This window comes from Lutjanus erythropterus, chromosome 20 (genome assembly GCF_056507025.1).
Source record: "Lutjanus erythropterus isolate fLutEry1 chromosome 20, fLutEry1.hap2, whole genome shotgun sequence".
Classification (NCBI taxonomy): domain Eukaryota; kingdom Metazoa; phylum Chordata; class Actinopteri; order Lutjaniformes; family Lutjanidae; genus Lutjanus; species Lutjanus erythropterus.
Window position 1 is genome coordinate 1,115,351 of NC_139336.1, and position 22,972 is coordinate 1,138,322.

Genomic DNA, 22,972 nt, shown 5'->3' on the forward strand with positions numbered 1-22,972 from the left:
AAGATACTACATAGAACCCTCAAACTCCCAGGCCTCTGGTAGCTTGGGGAAGACACACCATTGGTCCCCTACGTGACTGTGTGTGTATGTATATGTACGTGTATGTATCAGAGTTCTTTTTGTGGAGTAACTCTACTTTTATATTTTTTTATTTTATATTTTGAATATCAGTGAATCTCCTGGAAACTGACTCTGCCCAAATTGTGTATACACTGACAGGTTTTAGCATTAATTATAAGTTATAGTAATTCAAGGAGTTTTGGTTTAACTCTAATGACACTGCAGTGGTATAGCTGTAATGCATACATTGTACTTACATCTAACAAATCTATCAGTTGTGTTTGTTGGCTGCAACATGAATGTTTAATCCCAGAATAAGCTGGACTTGTATCTGTTTATTACAACCGTCATAATGTTTACAGTCAGCAAAACAAGACAAGTAATAAAATAAATGCATAATTATGGTGTATTATGTTGAAAAGTTAAAGTAAATCCTCCAGTATTTTACAACAGCATGTATAATTCATAGCATGTTTCATATGTGATTAAATGCCATTTTAAACATCAATCAATAGTTTGCATATTCTCATAACATCCATGTGAAGAATTACTGCGCAATGTCGTAATAATACTCTCGTAGTCTTGGCTCCACAACAGTAAATCCAGGTCTCTCATCCGCTCTACAAAACATGAAACAGACGGTAGTTATCAAAAAGAAGCTCTGCTAACACACACTGCCCTGATTACTGTAAAGACGTAGAGACAACCTGTCACTTACTTGTAGGTCCAGCATGTCCTCATGAGGTCATACATCTCTGGTGGACAGTTCATTGGGGCCTCCATACGGTTTCCACTTTCAATCATCTGCATGACATCATTTCCTTTCATTCCCTGTAATCAGAGATTTGTTCAGATTAAAGCTGACACCATCAGGTAGACGTTGCTCAGGAGCCCACCTCTGAAAGGAAAAATGGTTTAGCTGACATACCTTATATGGTTTCTGGCCAAATGAGTACGCCTCCCACATCAGTACCCCAAAGCTCCACACATCACTCTTGGATGAGAATTTGAAGTAGTTTATACACTCAGGAGCGTACCATTTCACCGGCCACTTCCCATGACCCTTGGCCTGGAGGAGGAGACACACACACACACACACACACACACACACACACACACACACACACACACACACACACACACACACACACACACACATTAGAGCAGTGTTTCTCAAACTTTTTTCCTGGGGACCCAATTTCTTGAAATGACATGCCATCACAACCATAGTCACAATAAGCCTTATCAATAAATTCTGGAGAGTTCATTTCTGCATAAATGAATGTTCCTGACCATTTTGTATGACCATTTTTGCATCACCCTATTATCTTAATTCTTTGAAAACACAAACATGTTTAAATGAAAAATAAATGAGTTTACAGGCCATCGCATTGTTTTTATTTCTTCTGATCATGACAATAACATGGACATTTTAGCCTACTTCATAAATTATATGAGTGCATTTAGCAGAATTAACAGGCTCTTGTTTTTCCCCTCATCAGTAAAACAATATACACGTTTAAATTCTTTATAAAAGTTGTCTTGCAGATATAAATCTTAAATTTGAGTTTTCTTCATAGTATATTATTTATTTGGGGACCTGTGACCTGTGGATCACGACCCAGTCTTTGGGAGTGACTGCATTAATGGATGTGATTTTTCATGTCATGCTGGTTAGATTGCAGGCTCAGACTGCAGGCTGCCTGGATTCTGTCACTTATTCTGATGCACATGATATTTTTTCTTCTGAGGATGAGAGAAAACAAGGGAACACTGAGATGTTCATAGATGAGCTCCATGTTCTGGGCCGCGTTTCCCAGTTTCGATGTATCTTAGCGTTCTACGAAGGTCTCTAAGATATACACTACCATTCAAAAGTTTGGGGTCACCCAAACAATTTTGTGTTTTCCATGAAAAGTCAGACTTTTATTTACCACCATGAGTTGTAAAATGAATAGAAAATATAGTCAAGACATTGACAAGGTTAGAAATAATGATTTGTTTTTGAAATAATAATTTTTTCCTTCAAACTTTGCTTTCATCAAAGAATCCTCCATTTGCAGCAATTACAGCATTGCAGACCTTTGGCATTCTAGCTGTTAATTTGTTGAGGTAATCTGGAGAAATTTCACCCAACGCTTCTAGAAGCCTCTCCCACAAGTTGGATTGGCTGGATGGGCACTTCTTGCGTACCATACGGTCAAGCTGCTCCCACAACAGCTCAATGGGGTTTAGATCTGGTGACTGCGCTGGCCACTCCATTACAGATAGAATACCAGCTGCCTGCTTCTTCTCTAAATAGTTCTTGCACAATTTGGAGGTGTGCTTTGGGTCACTGTCCTTTTGTAGGATGAAATTGGCTCCAATCAAGCACTGTCCACAGGGTATGGCATGGCGTTGCAAAATGGAGTGATAGCCTTCCTTATTCAAAATCCCTTTTACCCTGAACAAATCTCCCACCTTACCAGCACCAAAGCAACCCCAGACCATCACGTTACCCCCACCATGCTTGACAGATGGCATCAGGCACTCTTCCAGCATCTTTTCAGTTGTTCTGCGTCTCACAAATGTTCTTCTGTGTGATCCAAACACCTCAAACTTCAATTCGTCCATCCATAACACCTTTTTCAATCTTCCTCTGTCCAATGTCTGTGTTCTTTTGCCCATATTAATCTTTTTCTTTTATTGACAAGTCTCAGATATGGCTTTTTCTTTGCCACTCTGCCCTGAAGGCCAGCATCCCGGAGTCGCCTCTTCACTGTAGATGTTGACACTGGCGTTTTGCAGGTACTATTTAATGAAGCTGCTAAACTATTTGAAACCTAGTCCACACATACACAGGTATTTTTTAAAAAACAGCGTTTTAAAACCAAATCTCCGTCCAGTCAAGTGTTGTGGCACCGTTTCATGCAAAATCCCCATCCTACTTATGTTCTACATCATGTTGTCCTCTCTCTCTATATATATGGTAAAACTGATAACGCTTGTTGTGGGGAGAAATGAGGTTGCTTGTGTAGTTTAAACATTTTGAAGTTGCGGTAAAACCATGCCGCTTGTCATTGTTAAAATGAAGGGCAACGCTTGATATGTGATTACATCTCTGCAACTTTTCATTTATTTAAAACTTAACTTTAGAGATTGGGAACAAAGGGGTATGGGGGGTCTCTTGAGCGCGCTTCTGCAGTCTCCCAGAGACAAAGCTGAGCTGCAGAAGCGCACCAAGTGCGCTCAAGAGATTCACTCATGTCCATATGAGGAAAGGTCCGTCACACAGCAAGTTTTGCCTATCTTGGCCACCCTACATTTTATTGGCTAATTGTTTTAAAAATGAATTTGGGTGCCACACTTTATGATAGTGGGCTTATTGTGGGGAGAAATAAAGGTCAATTGTGATGCTTTGGTGACTGTGGGACATGGACTGTTTGCACAGGAAAAGTGGAGGAGAAAAAAATCAGGAACTTCAGGCAAAAATGATGTTCGGGCGGGGGGTTGACACCATCATCTTATGCGTCGTCATCTTCTCCTTCATTCTCCCCCGGAGGAAGACGTGCTCGCGCACGCACAGCAATGTTGTGTGACAACGATGACAGCAGGTAGCTTCGGAGCGGGTAGCCACTATCCCCGAGGAAAAAATCCTCTGCTGCACGCTCCTCTGGCAGCATCTTGTCCCACAGCCGAGTCGGCCCAGATTTAACTGTTGTGCGTGCTGCCGGGCCACTTGGCAACAACATCCACAAAGAGCCCTCTGTGGTCCATCACCACTTGGGTGTTGATGGCGGAGTATCCCTTACGCAGGATGAAAATATGATGGCCTGGTCGTCCATGGACGGGTTGGACACGGGGATAAGGGTCCCATCCACCAGTCCAATCACCTGGGGAATGCCAGCCATAACGTGGAAGCTCTGGTGTGCCTCTATGATGCCCTCTCTCCTCGCTGGAATCTTGATGTTCGGACCTTGGTCACAGCCTCCACACTCCATGAAACCGATGCCTTGCTCAGCCCGAATCCGACTCCCACCACCTCCAAGAAACTACCCACTGCGTAAAAACGCAGGTACACGCACGTACAAAAGCTGTACCTCTGGGCTGAGAGCGAAGTTACACTTGGTAGCTCTAATTGTATGGGGACACAAGTGCAAGCAGATTCAGGATCTCGTCACGTGGCAGCCGGTACTTGGGACAGGATTGCACTGTCTGAGAGGACATAAAGCGGACTGAAGTTTGCCCTTATAAAATAGTTGACATGAACCAAATGACTACGCGGACGGCGACGCCTTTGGTTCATTTGATTTAGCGCAACGATACGCTGTACTACAGCCATAATCTAGTCCACAATGAAGCAAGCAGAGGCGATGCACATGGTCGCTTATATAGCTGGTGATACCCGCTTGATTAGTTTCCAGTCTCATTAGACGAATCAATTTGTCAAAGTGGTGGGGAACAGACTGTAGCCTAGTCAGAAAAAACATATCGTCAGTTAGTCAGCTCCATTAAACGAATAAATAAATAAATAAATAAATAAATAAATAAATAAATAAATAAAAATATTTTTTTCATAATATTCATTATTCATTATTATTTTTCATGAGGTTAATTTTAAACTAATTATGTAATTTGCGCAAGGAGTCTAGATGTGAATTATACTGCAACTGTCCATTTGAAAAACATAATTTTGGTCTAATAAAGGTAAAACTCTGTTAGGATGAACGGAGCGCATCACTAAGAGACATCTTAGGAGTGGTTCAGACCGCCCTTCCTAAGATATACCTTCAGAAGATATATCTTAGCTAAGGAGACTCTGGGAAACAGCCCGTAAGCTTAAGGGAGACCTTAAGATACAACTTATGACGCACGTAGCCTTACGAAGGCTCTGGGGCCCTGATTAGTAACAAGAGCAGGATGTTGCCGTGCTACAAAGACATTCAGCCAGAGCCAGCTGTATTATCAAAAATGTTCTTTATCCACAGAGTGTGGGAGCTATTGGTGATTTCAGTGGTGGATAGAGTACTAAAAATCTGTACTGAAGTACAAGTACTGATACATTACTACAATATTTCTCAATTACAAGTAAAAGTACTGGTGATAGAATAATATTTCAGTAAAAGTAAAAAGTATTTGTCTCAAAAACTACTCAGAGTATCAGTTATTTTTAACTATTGATGTCACAATCATCTCTCCAAACTAGGGTTGCAAATTTTGTGCATTTTCCTGAACCAATAGTTGAAAATGTTAACAATTGATTAATCATTAGTAGTTTATAAGATACAAAACAAAACAGCAAACAACAAAACAAAATTCCTAATTTTCTTTTCTTTTCTTTTTTTTTGGGTAATTTTTCTCTCACTTTAAGTAAGTTTCCTTGTTCAACAACTGTCTCCGCCAAACAAACCATGTTAAGTGAGGTGCAGTTACTGCCATGACTACTGATTAAATATCAATGAATACTAGTGGTGGACAGTAATGAAGAACATTTACTTGAGTACTGTACTTAAGTACATTTTTTGAGTATCTGTACTTTACTTGAGTATTTGTTTTTTTGGAAACTTCTGACTTTCACTCCACTACATTTCAAAGACAAATATTGTACTTTTGACTCCACTACATTTCTAGGAAGGTTGTTGTTACTTGTTACTTTTGCTCTAAGCACAGTTTTGAGGTCAGCTGTTGCTGTTTTTTTCTTTTTCTAAAATGCATCTGGCCACATGCTGTGTTCCTCACAGAAGGAAACCAATCACAGTACCTGCTCTCAACTGAGATTGATGTAAAAGCAGAAATATGTCATTCAGGTGTGCTCTGTAACAAGACCAAGCAAGTTCTCCCTCTTTCATTCAAACTAAACTCTGTAATGGTGACATCAGGAGAAAGACAAAATGAAATCTCAAGATGTTATTATAATTAGAGAAAGAGAAATAATTCCAAAACAATACAGCAATGTATTGATATTAGAAAATGTAGTTTGTAATTTGTACTTTTGAATACTTAAGTATTTTTAAAAGCAAGTACTCTAGTACTTTAACTGAAGTAAAATTTTGACTGAGCAACTTTCACTTGTAGTTGAGCAATATTTGACCAGGAGTATCTTTACTTTGACTCAAGTACTGGGGTTGAGTACTTTGTCCACCACTGATGAATACTTTTCTAATTGGTTAAATTCTTATCTATATTCCTTTTGTGAGTCTGTGGGCTTTTTCTTCTTTTTCACTTCTCTTTCTTGTTGTATTTTAACCTGTACTCATTTATTTTTTCCTCTTTCCATGGGGGAGACGAAGGACGTGGGACTGGGGTCACTGTTATTAGTTATAGTATGTCTTTATTTGTATTTATTTTAATTACTGTCCTCGTACTGCACTTTTGTTGGTCCTGTTTATCTCAAATCATTATAAATAAAATGTTACAACAAGAATACTTTCCCAAAGCTCATCAGAAATCCCCTCTCCCGGTTCTTCCTCCAAAAGAGCCTTAACATTGTCCAGAGAGAGTGAAGATAAGGTTTGGAGTTGATGATAAATACACAAATCATATTTTTCATTCCAGAGACCTGGATGAGAAAGGCACCTAGGGGCATGTCATCAAGCTGATTAGGGAACTTAGCATATGTATTGTGGTCAAAACTATGAATTTGCAGGTATGTCAAAAAATGGCGTTTAGGAAGGAGGAATAATTCTAGGAGCTGTTGAAAAGATGCAGGTATATTTTTAACACATATGTCCTTAAAGTGTTTGATTCCTAGGTTAGACCATACACCATCTGAGGCTTATGAATATTAATGTACAAATATTCTTTAGTCATACCACCTCACTCGAAAATGTTGATGTAATGAGGTGAAAATAAGCCACCTGCCTGGATGGGCTTCATGCTTCATTTCCAACATATCAGCTGTATCCATCAGTTCCCCCATCAGCAGTTACCTTGTAGTAGTTTTGATCCTCACCAACAGCTTTGGAGAGGCCGAAGTCACTGATCTTGGCATAGTGCTGTGTGACCAGCAGCACGTTCCTGGCAGCAAGGTCCCTGTGGACGAAGTTATGCTCCTCCAGGTACTTCATCCCCATAGACACCTGGTGAACCAGCTCTGTGATGTTCTTTATGCTTGTTTGCCTGCAGATGATCAAACAACAATATAATATTGATAATAACTGAAATGTTTGCACTGCCACTGTCTTGAACTGAACTAAAACTATGATATGTTATTTTTAGAAATGCGATTTTTTCTTTTTTAATCTCATAATTATGATTGAGATTTTTTTTTTCTTTCAGTGGGCTTCCATAAATTGGGCTTAATTCACAACCCAGTTTCCCATAGTTTCCCACAGTAATGTAAACAAGTTGATACTGAACATTTTTTCGTGAGTTCTGAGACACAAATATTCCCTGTTTTGGCAAAACCCACAACAATTGCACTGATTACTGATTTTGCTTACCTCCTGCTAACCTCCTTATGCAATTAAATTCATTTGTCCTGCATGGACTGTAGGAGGAGACCAGTGCACCAGCTGTACTGACTGACTGAACCACTGCACCTCCAACAGCAGTGCTTCATTAGAAACACTGGAGGCTGAACCAATTATTCCAGAGAAGGAACATACTTGTTTTTCTGCAGGAACTTGTTGAGTGGTCCCAGCTCAGCCAGCTCCATGACCAGCATGAGGTTCTCTGCCTCACAGATACCGATCATCCGGACAATGTATGGATTGTCCAGCTGCTGCATGACATTGGCTTCTCGCAGCATTTCCTCACGGACTGATGGGTTATTATCATCATTCTTCAGGATTTTCACCGCAACTGGCTTCTCTGTCCTAATACACAGGGAGGGTTAGTGTGAGTACAACATCTGGATTTACAATCACCACAAATACACTTTCAAGCAGTTAGCCACATCTTTTAGACAGCACAACCAAGGATCAACAACATCTAATCAGTACCAAGTGCACATCAATACCATAAATACAAAGTGGGCAATAAGATAAAGATTGGATGAAGGAATAGTTCACCCAGAAATGAAAAAATGGGCTTATTTTGTTAGTCACAAAGCACTGCTGGAGTTTCAATGCAGAATATCCTAAACAATCTAAGGAAATGTGACCAATTTTCAAATGTAAAAAACAACTGGAAAAAACAAAAACAAAAAACAACATAAAAAAAGGATGGTCAGATGCCTGTCTGCAGATAAAGAGGCTGTAATGCACAGATGCTTGAGATGGTACTGAGAGGTGACTTTGGATAGCTGATTAGGATGCTTAACATTCACATGTTTTCTTAATTTCTTCATGAATTCTTAATGAAACAAATCATTTCACCATTTCAAATCCAGTCTATGTGTGACAGTGAGGGATGACGGATACAGTTTATCTCAGTCAAACTATTTTGCTTTATGAAACAGTCTTAACATTCTCTAATCTGTAAATACAATTGTCACAACTGTTTCATGGGGCATCACAACACTATGCATGTTTGCAAAATGTAATAGCTCACCCAAAACATTTCATTCATTTTTCAAAATCAAGTTTTTGTGTAAGGAAGCTGGTCAGTGTCACCAGACGTTTGCCATCATGTGAGCTGTACTGCTCAAAACGTTCAGATGCTTTTTCATGTAGTAGATGTAATGTGATTTCATTTAGCATACTTTCTCATCTTGTAGATTCCCTTGATGACTGTTCCAAAGTTCCCTGAGCCCAGTTCTCCATCCTCCAAGAAGAGCTGGCTACGATCCACTGTGGAACTCCTCAGTTCATCTGGGTCTGCGTATGGACTCTCATACACCTCTGTGTCCATCGGCATGGCCTCTGATGGAGGAATAAGTATGTCTTATTAGAAGAATAATGACACATCATTTTGTCTGTCTGCAAACTTGTATGCAAACAAGTTAAAACATTTTTCTTTTTCAATTAGTTCTTGAACCTGAATGAAAAGAAATGAATTTGTCATCACCTCCCAAAATGAACCACATGAGCACTTTGGCAGCAAAAATGATTTTTAAAAGGAATAGAAAAAAATTATTGTAAGTGATTAAATAGAATTAAATAAAATTAGACTGAAAATGCAGTTTGATGTATTCAATTCAAAATATGAAGTAAACAACTGTCTGTGATTTATGTTGGGAAAATACACAAGAGTAGACATGCATCAACTTATTTATTACTAATGGACTTTTAAATTAATTACAAACTAGCTTGATGATTGAATAATTGTTTTGAGTATTTTTTAAGACAAAATCTTTAGTTTCAGTCTCTTAAATGTGAATATTTATAATATTTATAATATATAGCAAAACAAGAGTTTGCTGATGCTGTCATTCTGACTTTTGTATTACCAATTTTGAGCTTGAATCCTTTATAATTTGTTGTTTCTCTAATTATTGTTAACTTGTTTAGGCTGCTGAAGGGGGACATGCCAGGAAGCGAAACATTGTTCCCCATCACTTACATTGGACATGTTTTGGAAATGTATTTTTAAATGGCCAGGATGAACAGGTGAAATGACTACAACACACAAAAGCTGTTTAAATGTTCATAAGAGAATGTGATTGATGTGCAACCAGCTGAATATAGCTGTTTGTGTCGGGGAACCTACATTTGCAGTGAAACCTCCTAATACTTAAACACTGAACTTCAAAGACAAGCTTAAAAAATATGAACCTTTAAGGTTTGGTAAGTCTGAGCTTTAGGTTTCTATCACCAAATTTCGGCCCATCACTGCTGGTTGACTCCTCATGAAACAAGTCTGAACTTTGTGTACTGTAAGAGGTATGAGACTAGAACCGTTGTTGACTAAAACTGTTGCTCAGTTTTTTTCTTTAAATATAGTGAAAACAGTTGACTGGGTAAGATTAGACAGTAGTGGTAATTATTAAAAGAAACTAACATTAACAGCACTCATCGCTTGCCAGATGGGAACAGTGAATGCTAACGGTGATTTCTGGTGTGAAAGAGGCTTTGTGGCCCACCATCCACCTCAGCCTCCCCCCACTGACACGCCTCACCTTTTTGGCTGCTGAAGGTCACTTGTGGGTAATTATTTATTTAAAGTGTTTGAACAAATGACCAGTGCTGTCACTTTTGCTAGTAGCTCCTAACCATGCAGGCAGTTTTCAGTTTTATGCTGAGGCACTGAGCTGCCTTAATTTGTGGTGCTCAAAGTGAAAAGTCAAGGAATGAAACTATAGGCAGTAAGAAAGATGTGTGTTACTTAAACAGACTCTTTAAAATTAAAATTGGCTCACAGGGTCCAGGCCAGGGGTACCAGAAATCACAGGGGGTCCACAAGACTTTGTCTGTTCTTAGGTCCTCAAAACCAGATTTTCACATGTTAACTAAAATCACAAGGTCAGGGTTCATGCACCTTTTCCAGAAACAAATTCAAGCCCCTTTCAAGCATTTCTAATCTTTTCCAGCACCTCACAGCTGTGGTAACTGACATGTCTCGATTAAAAAATGATTATTTCACCTCTTCATCACATTAAATCAGATGTTATTGTGCTTTTATCATCCAGAGTTATGTTTTATGACAGAAAGTTTAATATCAAAATGTGTCACCTGTGTGTAAATAGACTTGGCTTGGGTCACATATTTTGTGCATTTTCCTTAGTTGAAAATGCTAACAATTGATAAATTGCTGAATCATTAATAATTAACAAGATTTTAAACACACGTTTTTTCTCATGTTTTTCTCTTCTTATTTCAATTTTAATTTTAAGTTTCTTTATCTAATAAATGGCTCCTCCAGACAAAACAATGTCAAACAAATGAATGTCATTTCTAGACTTTTGATTAATTATCAATTAATACATGTTTAAATCAGTTAAATTCATATTGGAAATTTGTCAGTTAATGATTAATCATTAATTTCTTATTGAATCTGGCTCAGCAAATATCTGACTTAATTTATTTCTTTATCTAAAAATTTAACTAATTAAGTCAGGCAGCAATTTATCTTGAAAGTAATGTGATTACAATTTCAAATGGTTTCAAGCACTTTATCCAAACACTTTTCACCTAAGTGTTTAACATTGAAAACATTAAAATTCAAGTGTTTTCAAGGTTTTCCAGCACCTGTATGAACCTGCAATTTATACAAAAGTCTGTGTTCAGTCTGGGGGGCTCAGCTTTCCTTAGATACAAGTAGGGGGCTCCAAGGGAAAAATGCTGGAGGTTGGAAAACACTTTCAAGGAAGGTTGTTTGTGGGAAGAGAATAGTATTTACAGAGATCTAAATCATAGCAGACACTCTGAAGAGTGTGCAAAGGAGCAATAGCAACTGACCAACATGCTGAATACTTACACAGTTATGTATTAAATAACTTACCTTTGCTGGCTGCTTGATTACTGGGCACTCTGGTTTCATAAGGATTGAGATTATCTGTGGTGTTGTGTTGAGATCCCAACCTCTACACAACACAAACAGAGTGAAATATTGACAGTGAATTAATTTAATACTCAGTACTGTTGTGTAGCAGGGTGCCACTCTTTATATGGAACCTGTAATACAGTGATAGACTTTCTTTCCTTTAAGTTCAGTAAAAATTAGTTTTTCCAGTTTTTAGAACATGAGTTCTGCTCATCTTCAGAACTCACTCATCATTGACTTAAGTGGAGAAAATAACACTGGAATGAAAGCAAATTCAGAATCAAAGTAAGTGACTTAACATAAGTTTTTTTTTTAACAAGTTTTCATTCATCAACATTCTGTCATCACTGTAATACATCGTGTCCATTAAATTGGGCATTGAATGATTGGCAATACATGGGGTTAATAAGTTTATTCACATGCTTTTAAAGACGGGGTATGGCACAAGTTTAGTAACTGATTTTCTGATTGACCACATTGTGAAACATGCAGCATGTACCACACCCCTGCTTTAAAAAATATGTGAGCACAGCTAAGCATGTTCACATCTAAGAACTGATCTTTGTGTCAGCATTATTAAAAGACAGACAGATAATTTTGTTGTACAATTTAGCAACTGCATCAACAAAAGTCGAAAATGCTGAACTCAAAAAACAAAGGCATCAGGTAGCAAAACTAGGACACAAAGTCTAAAGTGTCATTCATACCAGGAGCTGCCTCCCTCAAAGACCACAGCCATCATGGCAGTGATTCACCACAGTTTTAGCTCTGTAGTCTCACCAGGGACATCTCTGTGTTCCTTTTCAAGATTGAATACATCAAAACAGGCTGAAAAGGCTGTTCAAAACCAAAGGCTTCTCTAACAAATGTCCCCTTCTTTGTTTCCCAAAGGACATAACCAATGCATCTTTTAAGACCCTCGATATCCCACAGTCTATTGTTAGCCTTAAGTCTACTAAATATCTCATTTTGGTAGATTGTGTCTAGTGACAGAGGAGTCGAATTAAATGTCATATTATATTTTATGGGTCCCAGTGTTGCCTTAAAAATTGCTAATAGGATTTCTTAGGAAAGTCTCTGTAGAACCACTTCTACAAACACATTTGTTGTTAAGTGGAACATAAAATTTATTTAAGAGAACTTGTGGAATTTGGTTTTCTTGTGATTACAATCGGGGTGGAAGTAACTGATTACAACTAAAATTATTTTAATAAAGCGTTTTTGTGGTACTTTTTTTTAAGTGTATTAAAACACAGGAGTTTTTTAAAAGAATACATTACTTAAATATTTTTTAACTACCAGTAGTTTTACTTATACCTTATATCTTATATCTGCAGATTAAATATGTTACCAAAATAAACTAAAATTACATATAACTGTGAATTTCTTTCTTTTTTTTTTTTTTTTTACTTTTTATAACTTTTATAATAAATATATTTTTTTAAACGATACATTTCTAAACTCATCAAATATTTTTTCCCATCAAACTAAACTAAACCACTGGTACAGGGCTACAGAGGTCTTAAAATGATACAGTTGTGTCTTCTAGATTTGGTCAACAGAACATGTGGAGAAGCCTTTGGAACAGAAGATGAGGAGGGAGCTACTGAACAGGGCACAGCAAAGTGATGGCTGTGGGTCACATTGTAATTGCAGTGAGGAATCTCTAGGTGGCAGTAGATAATAATCAAGAGTTAGTCTGTGTGTGCAGTCAGCTCCAGCTGTGACACTTTTTGATCTGATGTGATCTGATCTGTCAGAGAGACAGAGAAAAGACATGATAAAGCAAAGGACCAAGAGTGTAAGCAGAGTGTGAGTAAGGAGCAATGCACTGCACACTCAGCAAAGGGTTAGGAGTAGGTAAAGGGAGGAGGAGGGTAGATTTTGGGGGTTATGAGGATGCAGGAGGAGTGGCAGTGCACCTTTTTTCGGCCAGGTATGGGAACAGTTTTGAGTCTGGAAAGAATTCCACCTGCTGCATTGTGCTAGAAACCAAAATGTCAGAGAGGTGGTTATCAGAAGGTGACCTGGTGATGTTACAGTCATACATATCATCATTACAGTAGAGGCAGATGCAGAGGAAAGTTTAGCTCCAAAATAAGATGTGTCACATTTTGAGTCATCTTGCAAGCTACAGCAAGTACAGGCACACTGTATGAACTACTGCTCATAGGTGATACAACACTCCTGTGTCAGGAACACTTCTCAGGTCAGTGGAGGTGAAGGATAATGCAATACTCATAGTCTTCAAAATATATTTCATCAAAATTCTATAGTCATTTTTACATACTTTAATATTAAAAACTGTATTATACAGGGCCTGACAGATGTCTTGGGGAAAAAAATATTTTTGTGCATGAACTACTAAATTGCACACACAAGTAACTTGGAAAGTAAGTATACCAAAAACTCAAGGTATGATAATACTCTGACAAAAAGTCCACATTGTGAAAAAACAAAAGAAAATGTTAAAAAATAAAAAAAAGAAAGAAAAGAAAATTATGACTCTATAATTTTATAATATTATGGAATAATATATATATATATATATATATATATATATATATATTGAAAAACAAAAAACAATGCAGTCCTTTTATAAAATTAAATAAAGATAATACAATAAAATAGTAAACTAATATCAAGATAGTCACAGTATAGTACAGTATTGAGACATTTTTTTATTGTGATATCATGGCATTTAAATTGTTACATTCCTACAAATAACTAATTTTCTCTCTTGAATTATTTAATTCATGTTCTTAAACCAAATAATCATTTATTTTCTCTGATGAATAAATTGTATTTCATGAATTACTGGATTGTACTAATTTAAGAAATGCTCTTAAATAATAATAAACATAAATTACAATTATCTGCATGAATAAATATCACTAGAAGACAATGAGAAAAAGCCTTCCACATCCAAGAAGGTGAAAAGACATGTCTCAATCTAACTGTGAAATTTTGTATTCATAATTGAAGAATATTTTATTTTCAGAAAACATAGAATAACAGCTAAATACATCATTTAAATTAATTTCAGCCACCAAGTTGTGATTGAAAAATATCTAAAAAAAAAAAAAAAAAAAGATTAATACGAGCAGCATCCTCATTTCTTTCCATCATATGAGACACGCAAATTATTGGATGACCTTACATCGTGTTTTGTGGGCATATACAAAGGACCATAAGGACATGCAAACCCATTAATGACACCCCACACACACACACACACACACATACACACACACACACACACACACACACACACACACACACACACACGTGCACAGATACAACTTACAAGGGTAGAACTTAATCCAGGATGGTTCTGTGGAAGCAGTGGCCGTATCAGCCCTATGAACACACAATATGACAAGTATGGATCAGATATTCCCACGTCTAGTTGTTAGATATGAATTAAAATGCAATGGACCTAAGTCAGTCTGACAGTATTTTAGATTAGTCTTAGTCTTATGAATTAGCTGTGTGTATTTTTACCCATTCCTCCATCAGGTCGTGGACAGGGCTCTGTTAGCACACGCAGCAGGCCGTCCGGTTTGTATGAGTAATGCTCCACCAGCTGCGGTAAAGAGACAACTTCACATATCAGACACTCAACCACAGTGGTCAGGACTATGGCTGCATTCATCAATAACCACATATAACTAAAAGTCTTCCACTACATTCTTCAGAAGCCAAAACGTTCATTACACCCCACAAGAGCTGTCAGCTGTTATTCCAAGAGGTTTAATAGCAGGACTAACGTGAAAAAGTTTGTTGTAAGGGTGAAGCTGGAGGAAAATACCCTGATTATAGTGGCCAAAATGATGATGTTATCAGTATTATTGTGATGTTGTTAAAATGTGCTGAAAATGTTTTAAAGGTACTGATACACACACTGAAATCACTTCATTAAAATTTATATTAAAAAACCTACATTAGCACATTTCCACCACTGAAAGAAAAAATATCCTCATAGTACCTCATTATTATTAGATAAAAAGTCATAATTATTAGATTTTAAAAAGTAGAAAATATTAGATTTTAAAAAGTAGAAAATATTAGATTTAAAAAAGTAAAAAATATTAGATTTTAAAAAGTCAAAGTTATGAGATACAAAAGTCGAAATTATAAGATAAAAACAAGTTGAAGTTGAAGTTATGAGATAAGATGTCATAATTATGAGATTTTTAAAACAGACAAAATTATGAGATAAAAAATTGAAATTATGAGATAAAAGTCATAATTTTGACTTTTTTTAATTTCATAATTATGTGTTTGTTCAAACACAGTTTTAATGAGAATTTAAATCTGAAGCCATATCACTAATAGAATGGAATCAAGCAATTGTTTCATCTCTATCTCAAATGAGGATGTTCAGTTCCTGTCATCTATAATGTTTATGGAAATGTGGGGATTTAAAAAAAAAAAAAAACAGTTCAACATTTAAGGTAATATGGTGATTTTCTTTCTTTCTGAGAGTGATATGTCTTTGGGTTAAGTATAGATTTGGAGTCTGGACATGGTTAGCCTCGACTGTAAAGACTGTAGGTGGAAACAGCTGAGCTCTGTCCACAGTCAGAAAAAAAGACATCCACTACAACTACCTCTAATTAATTTGTCATTTGTTTAATTTGTTTAAGTTGTGGAAGGAAATGTAAAAATAACTGTTTGTGGTTTTTGGGGGAGTTATGCACAGGAATAGTTCTTGATGATCACCAGGTGTGTGCAGTGACTGTGTGCAGCTTCTCAAAGCTTTGTCACCACAGAGAGGTTGCCATGTTTGATACCATCATTCCTGCACAGAGACCAAAAGCAAGCGGAGATGCTCCACAGGAGTGCTGGCAGCTGGATACACTCTTAGTTAATAAGTCATTAAGCACTGGCCTGAGGAGGGGTTTGCATTCTACAGTTACTCACAGTTTACACGTAGTGTTTGTCAAAGCTGACTGTGATCATGCAAGAGTCAGCATCTTTTCATTTAGCTATTTCTAGACAAAAATCTGTTATAATTAAATATGACCATTAAATTACGTAGCAGATATGTGATAATAAATTGTGTTAACCTGCCACAGGGTGTCAAACTTCTTGCCATCTGGGATTGAGAGCTTGCCAGTCATGTCTCTGTCTATGCGATAATGCATGACCTGTCCTTCATGTAGTAAACACAGAGCATAGGATCCATTCTGATCTCTCTGTCGGATCCTGCACACACAAGAAGAAAAAATGAGACATATGAGAAATATGTTTTGTGAGATTAGAGATAGATTTGTGAAACGCAAACTCAGTTTACACAGAGACAACTTCCTACCAAGCTTTTATGCCGACATCTGTAAAGAGAGGAATATGTCATGGAGTAAAGAAGTTAGAAAGTCACTTCTGGTCCTGGGGAGTCTCTGCACATGGAGTTTTTTTGCTGGATGCAAGATGCAAGAAAAGTTACACGCTTGCCGAAAGTTGCTCTAAAAATACTCACTAAACATGCAATATGTTAATTCTGCCACAAGAGGTCTCTCACATTAAAATGCAAAATGTAGTTTGAGTAACGAGTATGGAATCATGGCAGTTGGTGTCTTCACTTTTAAACAACTGCCGATGGAAATCTGATGTGATGCAGAAATCATGTTCATGGACAAGGTGATAAGTTATTCATGTTAGGTTTAGTCACGTTCACAGACTCCCACTATGTAACATGTTCCCTGAATCAGTCATTCCCAAACACTGGGTCATGGCCCACAGAAGCTTTTATTTCGGTCGCCAAATAAATAAAAGACTATGGAAGAAATTCTGCAAATTTAAGATTTATATGTTAATACAGTATTTAAAATGTGTATACTATGTGTATGTACTTATTTTGTTTCATTTATGACCAGCTAAAAATGTCTTATATTGATTTCCTGATGAGAGGAAATAAGATGACCTGTTAACACTGGAGCTGCAACGATTATTCCATTATTCATCGAGTATTAAATCAAAAACTATTTTGATACCATTATCAATCAATAGTAATCAATATGAGAAAACCTTTAAGAAAAAAAAATCTGATTTCAGCTTCATATATGTGAATATTTTCTGGTTCTTTACTCCTCTCTGACAGTAAACTGAGTATCTTTAAGTTGTGGACAAAACAAGACATTTGAGGACGTCAACTTAGACTTGGATCAACATCTGCTGACATTTTATGAACCAAACAATTTAATCAAGTAGAGCAAAAAGTATTGCCAGATTGATGACTAACTGAAAAATAGGTCCAAACATCTGAAAACAATTAGAGCACACTGACATAAGTATTTTGATTTGGGTCACAATGGTCACAACTTATAGCAACTAGTGGCTAATAGGAAACGCAGCATTACCTTGAATAAATCACAGATTTCTGGGTTTGACCACTGCTCAAACATTTGAGAAGATGTTATATTTGTCTATATATGTACAACATCTGTCTACGTTTTTAGTTAATTTAATATAGAGAAGTTACATATTATAACTTCAATCCGGTTTATTAAGGCTTAAAATATTGAGATGTGTTAGGTGCACTAAGCTGAAATGAGCAATGAGTTGAGAGTCGTTTGTGTCATCTGTGTTTGTGTGTGTCTGTGTGTGTGCGTGCGTGCGTGTGTATGTGTATGTGTGTGTGTGTGTGTGTGTGTGTGTGTGTGTGTGTGTGTGTGTGTGTGTACTGTACAATGTAAATGTGAATGAGTGATTTCTGTATGAACAGTCTTACTTTATTAATTGTAACTGGATACATACATGCTAAACATGCTAATGTTTCCTGCAGGAAACTACATTTTCTAACTGGAAAACAGTTGAAAGCTGAGGTGTTCTTATAATCACAGCAAATCACTGAGAACAGCCAGGTTCACTGTGTCAGCTCTCAAATGGTTAATTCAACTTTAAGCTTCCCACAAACTATAATACAATGTGACCCTCAACACAGGACATTGTGTCATTAGCACACAAAGCCTCTGGGTGGTAATCCAGTGAGTGTATATACAGTTGTGTCACCATGAGTGAAAGGCTATTAAAGATGATTGTATGTCAAGAATGATAAATGAAATAAAATGATTTCAAATTTTACATGGAATCATAGAAGATAGCAAATCATGCTACACAAATTCTCACAATATTGAAGTAGATAAAAGGAGAATCAGAAACCAAATAGATCAATATAGACAAAGAAACTGCAAAGATATCAATTGGGACATTACCATTTATAGGAAAATGCATATGGGCAGAGCCAGTGTATCTTAAATACTGTAAAACAAACAAACCTGGAAGCACATTAAATAAAATAAAAATAAACAGTGAATGTGTGTATCTTAAAATATAATAGATTCATTTGAAATTATAGCTTCAAAATATGAGTTTGACCAAAAACTTCTTTTTTTTAAGTATTTACAGGTGAGAAATTATCTCCTGAAACACAGTGGACAAACCAACAAATAATTTAGTACAATACTTGATTCTAAATGGAAATATATATATAATATAAATAAATAAATATATATAATAAATATATATCAAATATCTATAAAATATTGCAAAAACTCATCACTGTAGATAACAGAGTAAAATAAAAATGAGACATTAGACATTAATGTATCAGCAGAGGACTGGAAAGTGTCCTTAAATATAAATTTTATGGCTTCAAAATCTAAATACTGAAGGGAATTTGCTTGGAAAGTGAGCATGAGGTATTTTATTACACCCTGCAAATATGGTAAATGCTACCCCTTAGTCAGGACTAGTTGTTGGAGAGGATGTGGAGAACCAAAAACAAAGTATACACATACAGTACAGAGCCCAGTATTAACACCCTTCTGGAAGGAGGATGAGAAGACCTTAATAAATGTCTTTAAGTTAAATGAACATCTGAAACCAGAAATTTACTTAAAAGAATTTGCTGGGGACAATAAACACTACACATGCATCTCTTCAACATACTGTGTGTGACAGCCATGAAGCAGGTGACGAGGACATGGAAACAGCAAATTCCACCTAACCTAAAATTATGGTTAAGAATAATAGAACAAATTTTGAATACAGAAAGATTTACATATACGATTAGAGATGACATGGTAGAATCTTTTTTTATATTTATAGAACGATGTGCAGTAAATACACTTACCCCAACCCCACCCCTCCCTTTTTGTTTGTTTGTTTTAGTATTTAGAATGATGAACTTTTAATCATTGCAATAAAATAATTAAAAAAGAATGATGCTTGACAGTTTTTACTGGACCACTGCAACAGCCTGAGCTCCAGGTTTACTACAACACTATAACCACATACAGATACAGTGTGTGTGATGTTTCATTTCCATGGCAACAAGTAGCTCCACAGTCTATAATGAACTGTATATGATAAAGAGAACACAGGCATCCATCACAGCTGTCTCAGTACAAAGACCCAGATTAACCAGACAGGAAACACATCAGTGATACAAGAACAGTGTGAAGAGTCTGTAGTGAAGACATACAGTGAAGTGTCTCTTTGAAGAACATTATTTATATCTACTCTTCTTCACAACTTCACTACATCTGTTCTGCTTATCGGTGCTCGCGGCATGATTGTAGACTTTTGTGATACATTCACTTTTATGAAACGTTTTTGATATTTCAACCTTTGAACTGTCAGCTTTCACTGACAACTCTTTCTTAATCTGTTATGAACTGTGAACTTCATTCCTAAAACATGTCCCCACAACTGGTCATGAGCTACTATGAGAGCAGGTTTTAAACTTAAAATACATTTAAATCTTTACACCAAATCAAAACACATCTTAATTATTTTAGTGAAAAAATACATTTCTGTGTACAATTTTGTGTCACACAATGATGAAAATCAAATGAAATACAGGCAAACAGTACATATATTTTGCTATTAATCGTTTTAAAAATGCAAACTTTCGGCTTCAAACATTCAATGTGCTGAAGAGAATCATAAAATAGTTCATTCTTAATTAGTTTTTGGCATTTGTCACCAGGTAAGTTTAAATGGTATTTAACCTTGGTTGTTACTATGAAATGTATCAGCTGTACATGCTGTTTGATTAAAGAGTGTAACCATTCAAGCATTAGGATCTGCGGAAGAAGCAGCTCTGACTTTACAGTAAGAATAGAGAGAAGCTCAGTTACAGGAACTAAACAGGAACTGAAATAGATGGTCTGTGTGTTTTTATTTATACTTGCACTGGTTCTTTTTGTCAACTAAATTCAATTCTGGTAATATTAAAAAAAAAGCAAAAACTTTATAGAAATGAAAATATTGAGAAGAATAGCATAACCAGTTGTAATAGTGCTTTTGTCAGCTGTTGTTGGCCAGTGCCTAAACCCTGCAGGGGACTAGGGGAATATAGTTCTGGGTACAGAGTGTCAAACCAAACTCATGAAAGTGAATATGAAGCAATAATGGCAACCTGAGACTGTGTTTCAGTGGAAACACCTTCAGACGCTTCATAAGAAAAGGGACAGAACAGTCACATCTCGCCTTGCTGTCATTCTTCCTCGTTTGGCCACTTCAGGAAGTCCTTTGCAAACTGCCAGAGCGGAAACCACAGTAGTGTGCATGTGTGTGTGTGTGTGTGTGTGTGTGTGTGTGTGTGTGTGTGTGTGTGTGTGTGTGTGTGTGTTTGTGTGTGTGTGTTCCTCAGTGTTTCTTCAGCCAAGACCACTGACTTTCAACTGAAGCTTTGGCTGCTATAAATATTCTACTCTTGCTTTGTTCAAACACAAGCAAACAATAGGCACATTTTAAACATTTTATATATTGAACAGAAAAGTCATTCGAAGCAATACTGTTCTGTTGATTTGTTGAAGTCACAGTGATACAATGCTGACTACATGAGAGCACTGAGGGAACATGAGAGTAGCAGAGTTGTAACTCTGGGTGTCTCCATTGTCTTCACTTCAGTGAGTCACTATAGCAAATGGTTACACAGTAAATAACGTATTTGTTTTTGTGGGGATGGACGGAATATCACTGCCTTTAGTGAAAACACAACAACGTTTTGTTATTGACACAGACAGAATCGTGACATTTATCTGATCATTTTGTGTAAAATATGATATTATCTATCTATCTATCTATCTATCTATCTATCTATCTATCTATCTATCTATCTATCTATCTATCTATCCATCCATCCATCCATCCATCCATCCAGTTGTCTCTGTCCCAGAATTCAGGAGTTATAGACTCCTGACTAGAGTTGATCAGTTGAATGAATTAATGAAATCAATAATTCAAACATGCTATGTTTAGCTGTCCTGTTTTTTCTGTATTTTGTTCTTATACAAAATGAATATAAAAACAATCTTAGGTGTCATTTACACTGGAGATACTGGGGACATGTCCCCACCAGTTTTTGAAGTGGTAGATGTTGTCCTCATAATTTTTTAAAGGCACAATTTCTTTAAAAAATGTCCTGAAACCTAGTTTGCACCAAAATATATTAACTAACAAATGAGAATTGTTTATTTGCACAATAAGAAAACATACAATGAGTAAATATTGGTTGAACTTGACTCATGAAATCTTGTAAACTCTATTTCTTTAATTTTACAGTTTGCAGCATTGAAACATTATGATTTTTAGCTAACATTGTTAGTGTTATTCCTTCAGTTGTTTCTATGTTGTCATATTTTAGGGCAGTGATATTGGATGTTGTTATTTCTGGCCTGACTGATCTGCCCTGCTGCTTTTTACAGTAGGTATGATATTGGAATTAATCAATTGATTGACACACTGGTGCAGCTGTTGATACATTAGTATTGTCTATGCACACTCATTATTACTATTAGTAGTAATGAACTTCTTTGTACCCACCACCTTTTGACACAAAGTGACGCCTGTGAAAACAACTAAACCTTTAATGTTAATTCTTATATGTTATATCTTATGTCTTATATCTCTTATAGAGTAAGATCTCTAAATAAAAATGAAAGCATGTTCAAGGTGGCAACCCTCATATTTCTTTACACTTCATTCATTCAGTCTAGAACTGTGCTCATTTTAGCACTTTTGTGTTTAGAAGGGGGCTCTGTTTTGTTTTATTTTGCCCCAACCAATGAGCAATTTGTGAAATATCTGTCCCACCAATGTCTTTTCAGCTCATATGGAAGCTCCAGTAACAGTTGTAGAAGTCCTTAACCACCATTTTTTACAAACAATAAAATACATAGGTTGAGTTAAAAACTGAAAGAATTTCTGTTACGTAAAAGAACTGTAATGCAACCAGTCAGAGGCATGTTCAAGTTTTCGTGGTTTATAGTTATATTCTTAAGACAGCTGTGTGTGTATGATTTAATTTCACATAAACATTAGGTAATCCAGATCCAGCTGTTTTCTTCCAACCCAGGATTTCAGATGTTCTTCAGATATTCAGCTGAGGTAAAAGGTTTGAAATGGTTTGCTGAGATCTAAATAGATGAAAGTTGTTTGGGGACTTGCGCAGCTGAGACTTCAAATGCAAGGAAGTTTCTTAGAAATTAACATTTTCAGTAAAGGAGTTTTTGAGGCAGAGGTTTTATTTTGTGTGGGCTCTTGTGTGAGCAGATGT

General features: G+C 36.5%; 1 protein-coding gene across 3 annotated transcripts in view; it reads right to left on the reverse strand.

Moving 5' to 3' along the window:
• Positions 1-375: 375 nt before the first annotated feature.
• The window catches only part of syk (spleen tyrosine kinase), a 42,262-nt gene continuing 19,665 nt past the window's right edge, over positions 376-22,972 (reverse strand). For 2 of the 3 annotated variants that reach the window (XM_084745868.1, XM_084745867.1), the window contains exons 5-15: positions 16,476-16,614; positions 14,908-14,989; positions 14,711-14,763; positions 13,326-13,388; positions 11,362-11,443; positions 8,684-8,843; positions 7,647-7,856; positions 6,969-7,158; positions 989-1,129; positions 779-891; positions 376-680 (exon numbers count right to left, since the gene is read on the reverse strand). In XM_084745868.1, the coding sequence (XP_084601994.1) occupies positions 608-680; positions 779-891; positions 989-1,129; positions 6,969-7,158; positions 7,647-7,856; positions 8,684-8,843; positions 11,362-11,443; positions 13,326-13,388; positions 14,711-14,763; positions 14,908-14,989; positions 16,476-16,614 (1,306 nt within the window). In that variant the 3' untranslated portion in view covers positions 376-607. The remainder of the gene's footprint in view (positions 681-778; positions 892-988; positions 1,130-6,968; positions 7,159-7,646; positions 7,857-8,683; positions 8,844-11,361; positions 11,444-13,325; positions 13,389-14,710; positions 14,764-14,907; positions 14,990-16,475; positions 16,615-22,972) is intronic. The other variant, XM_084745869.1, reaches the window with a different exon arrangement.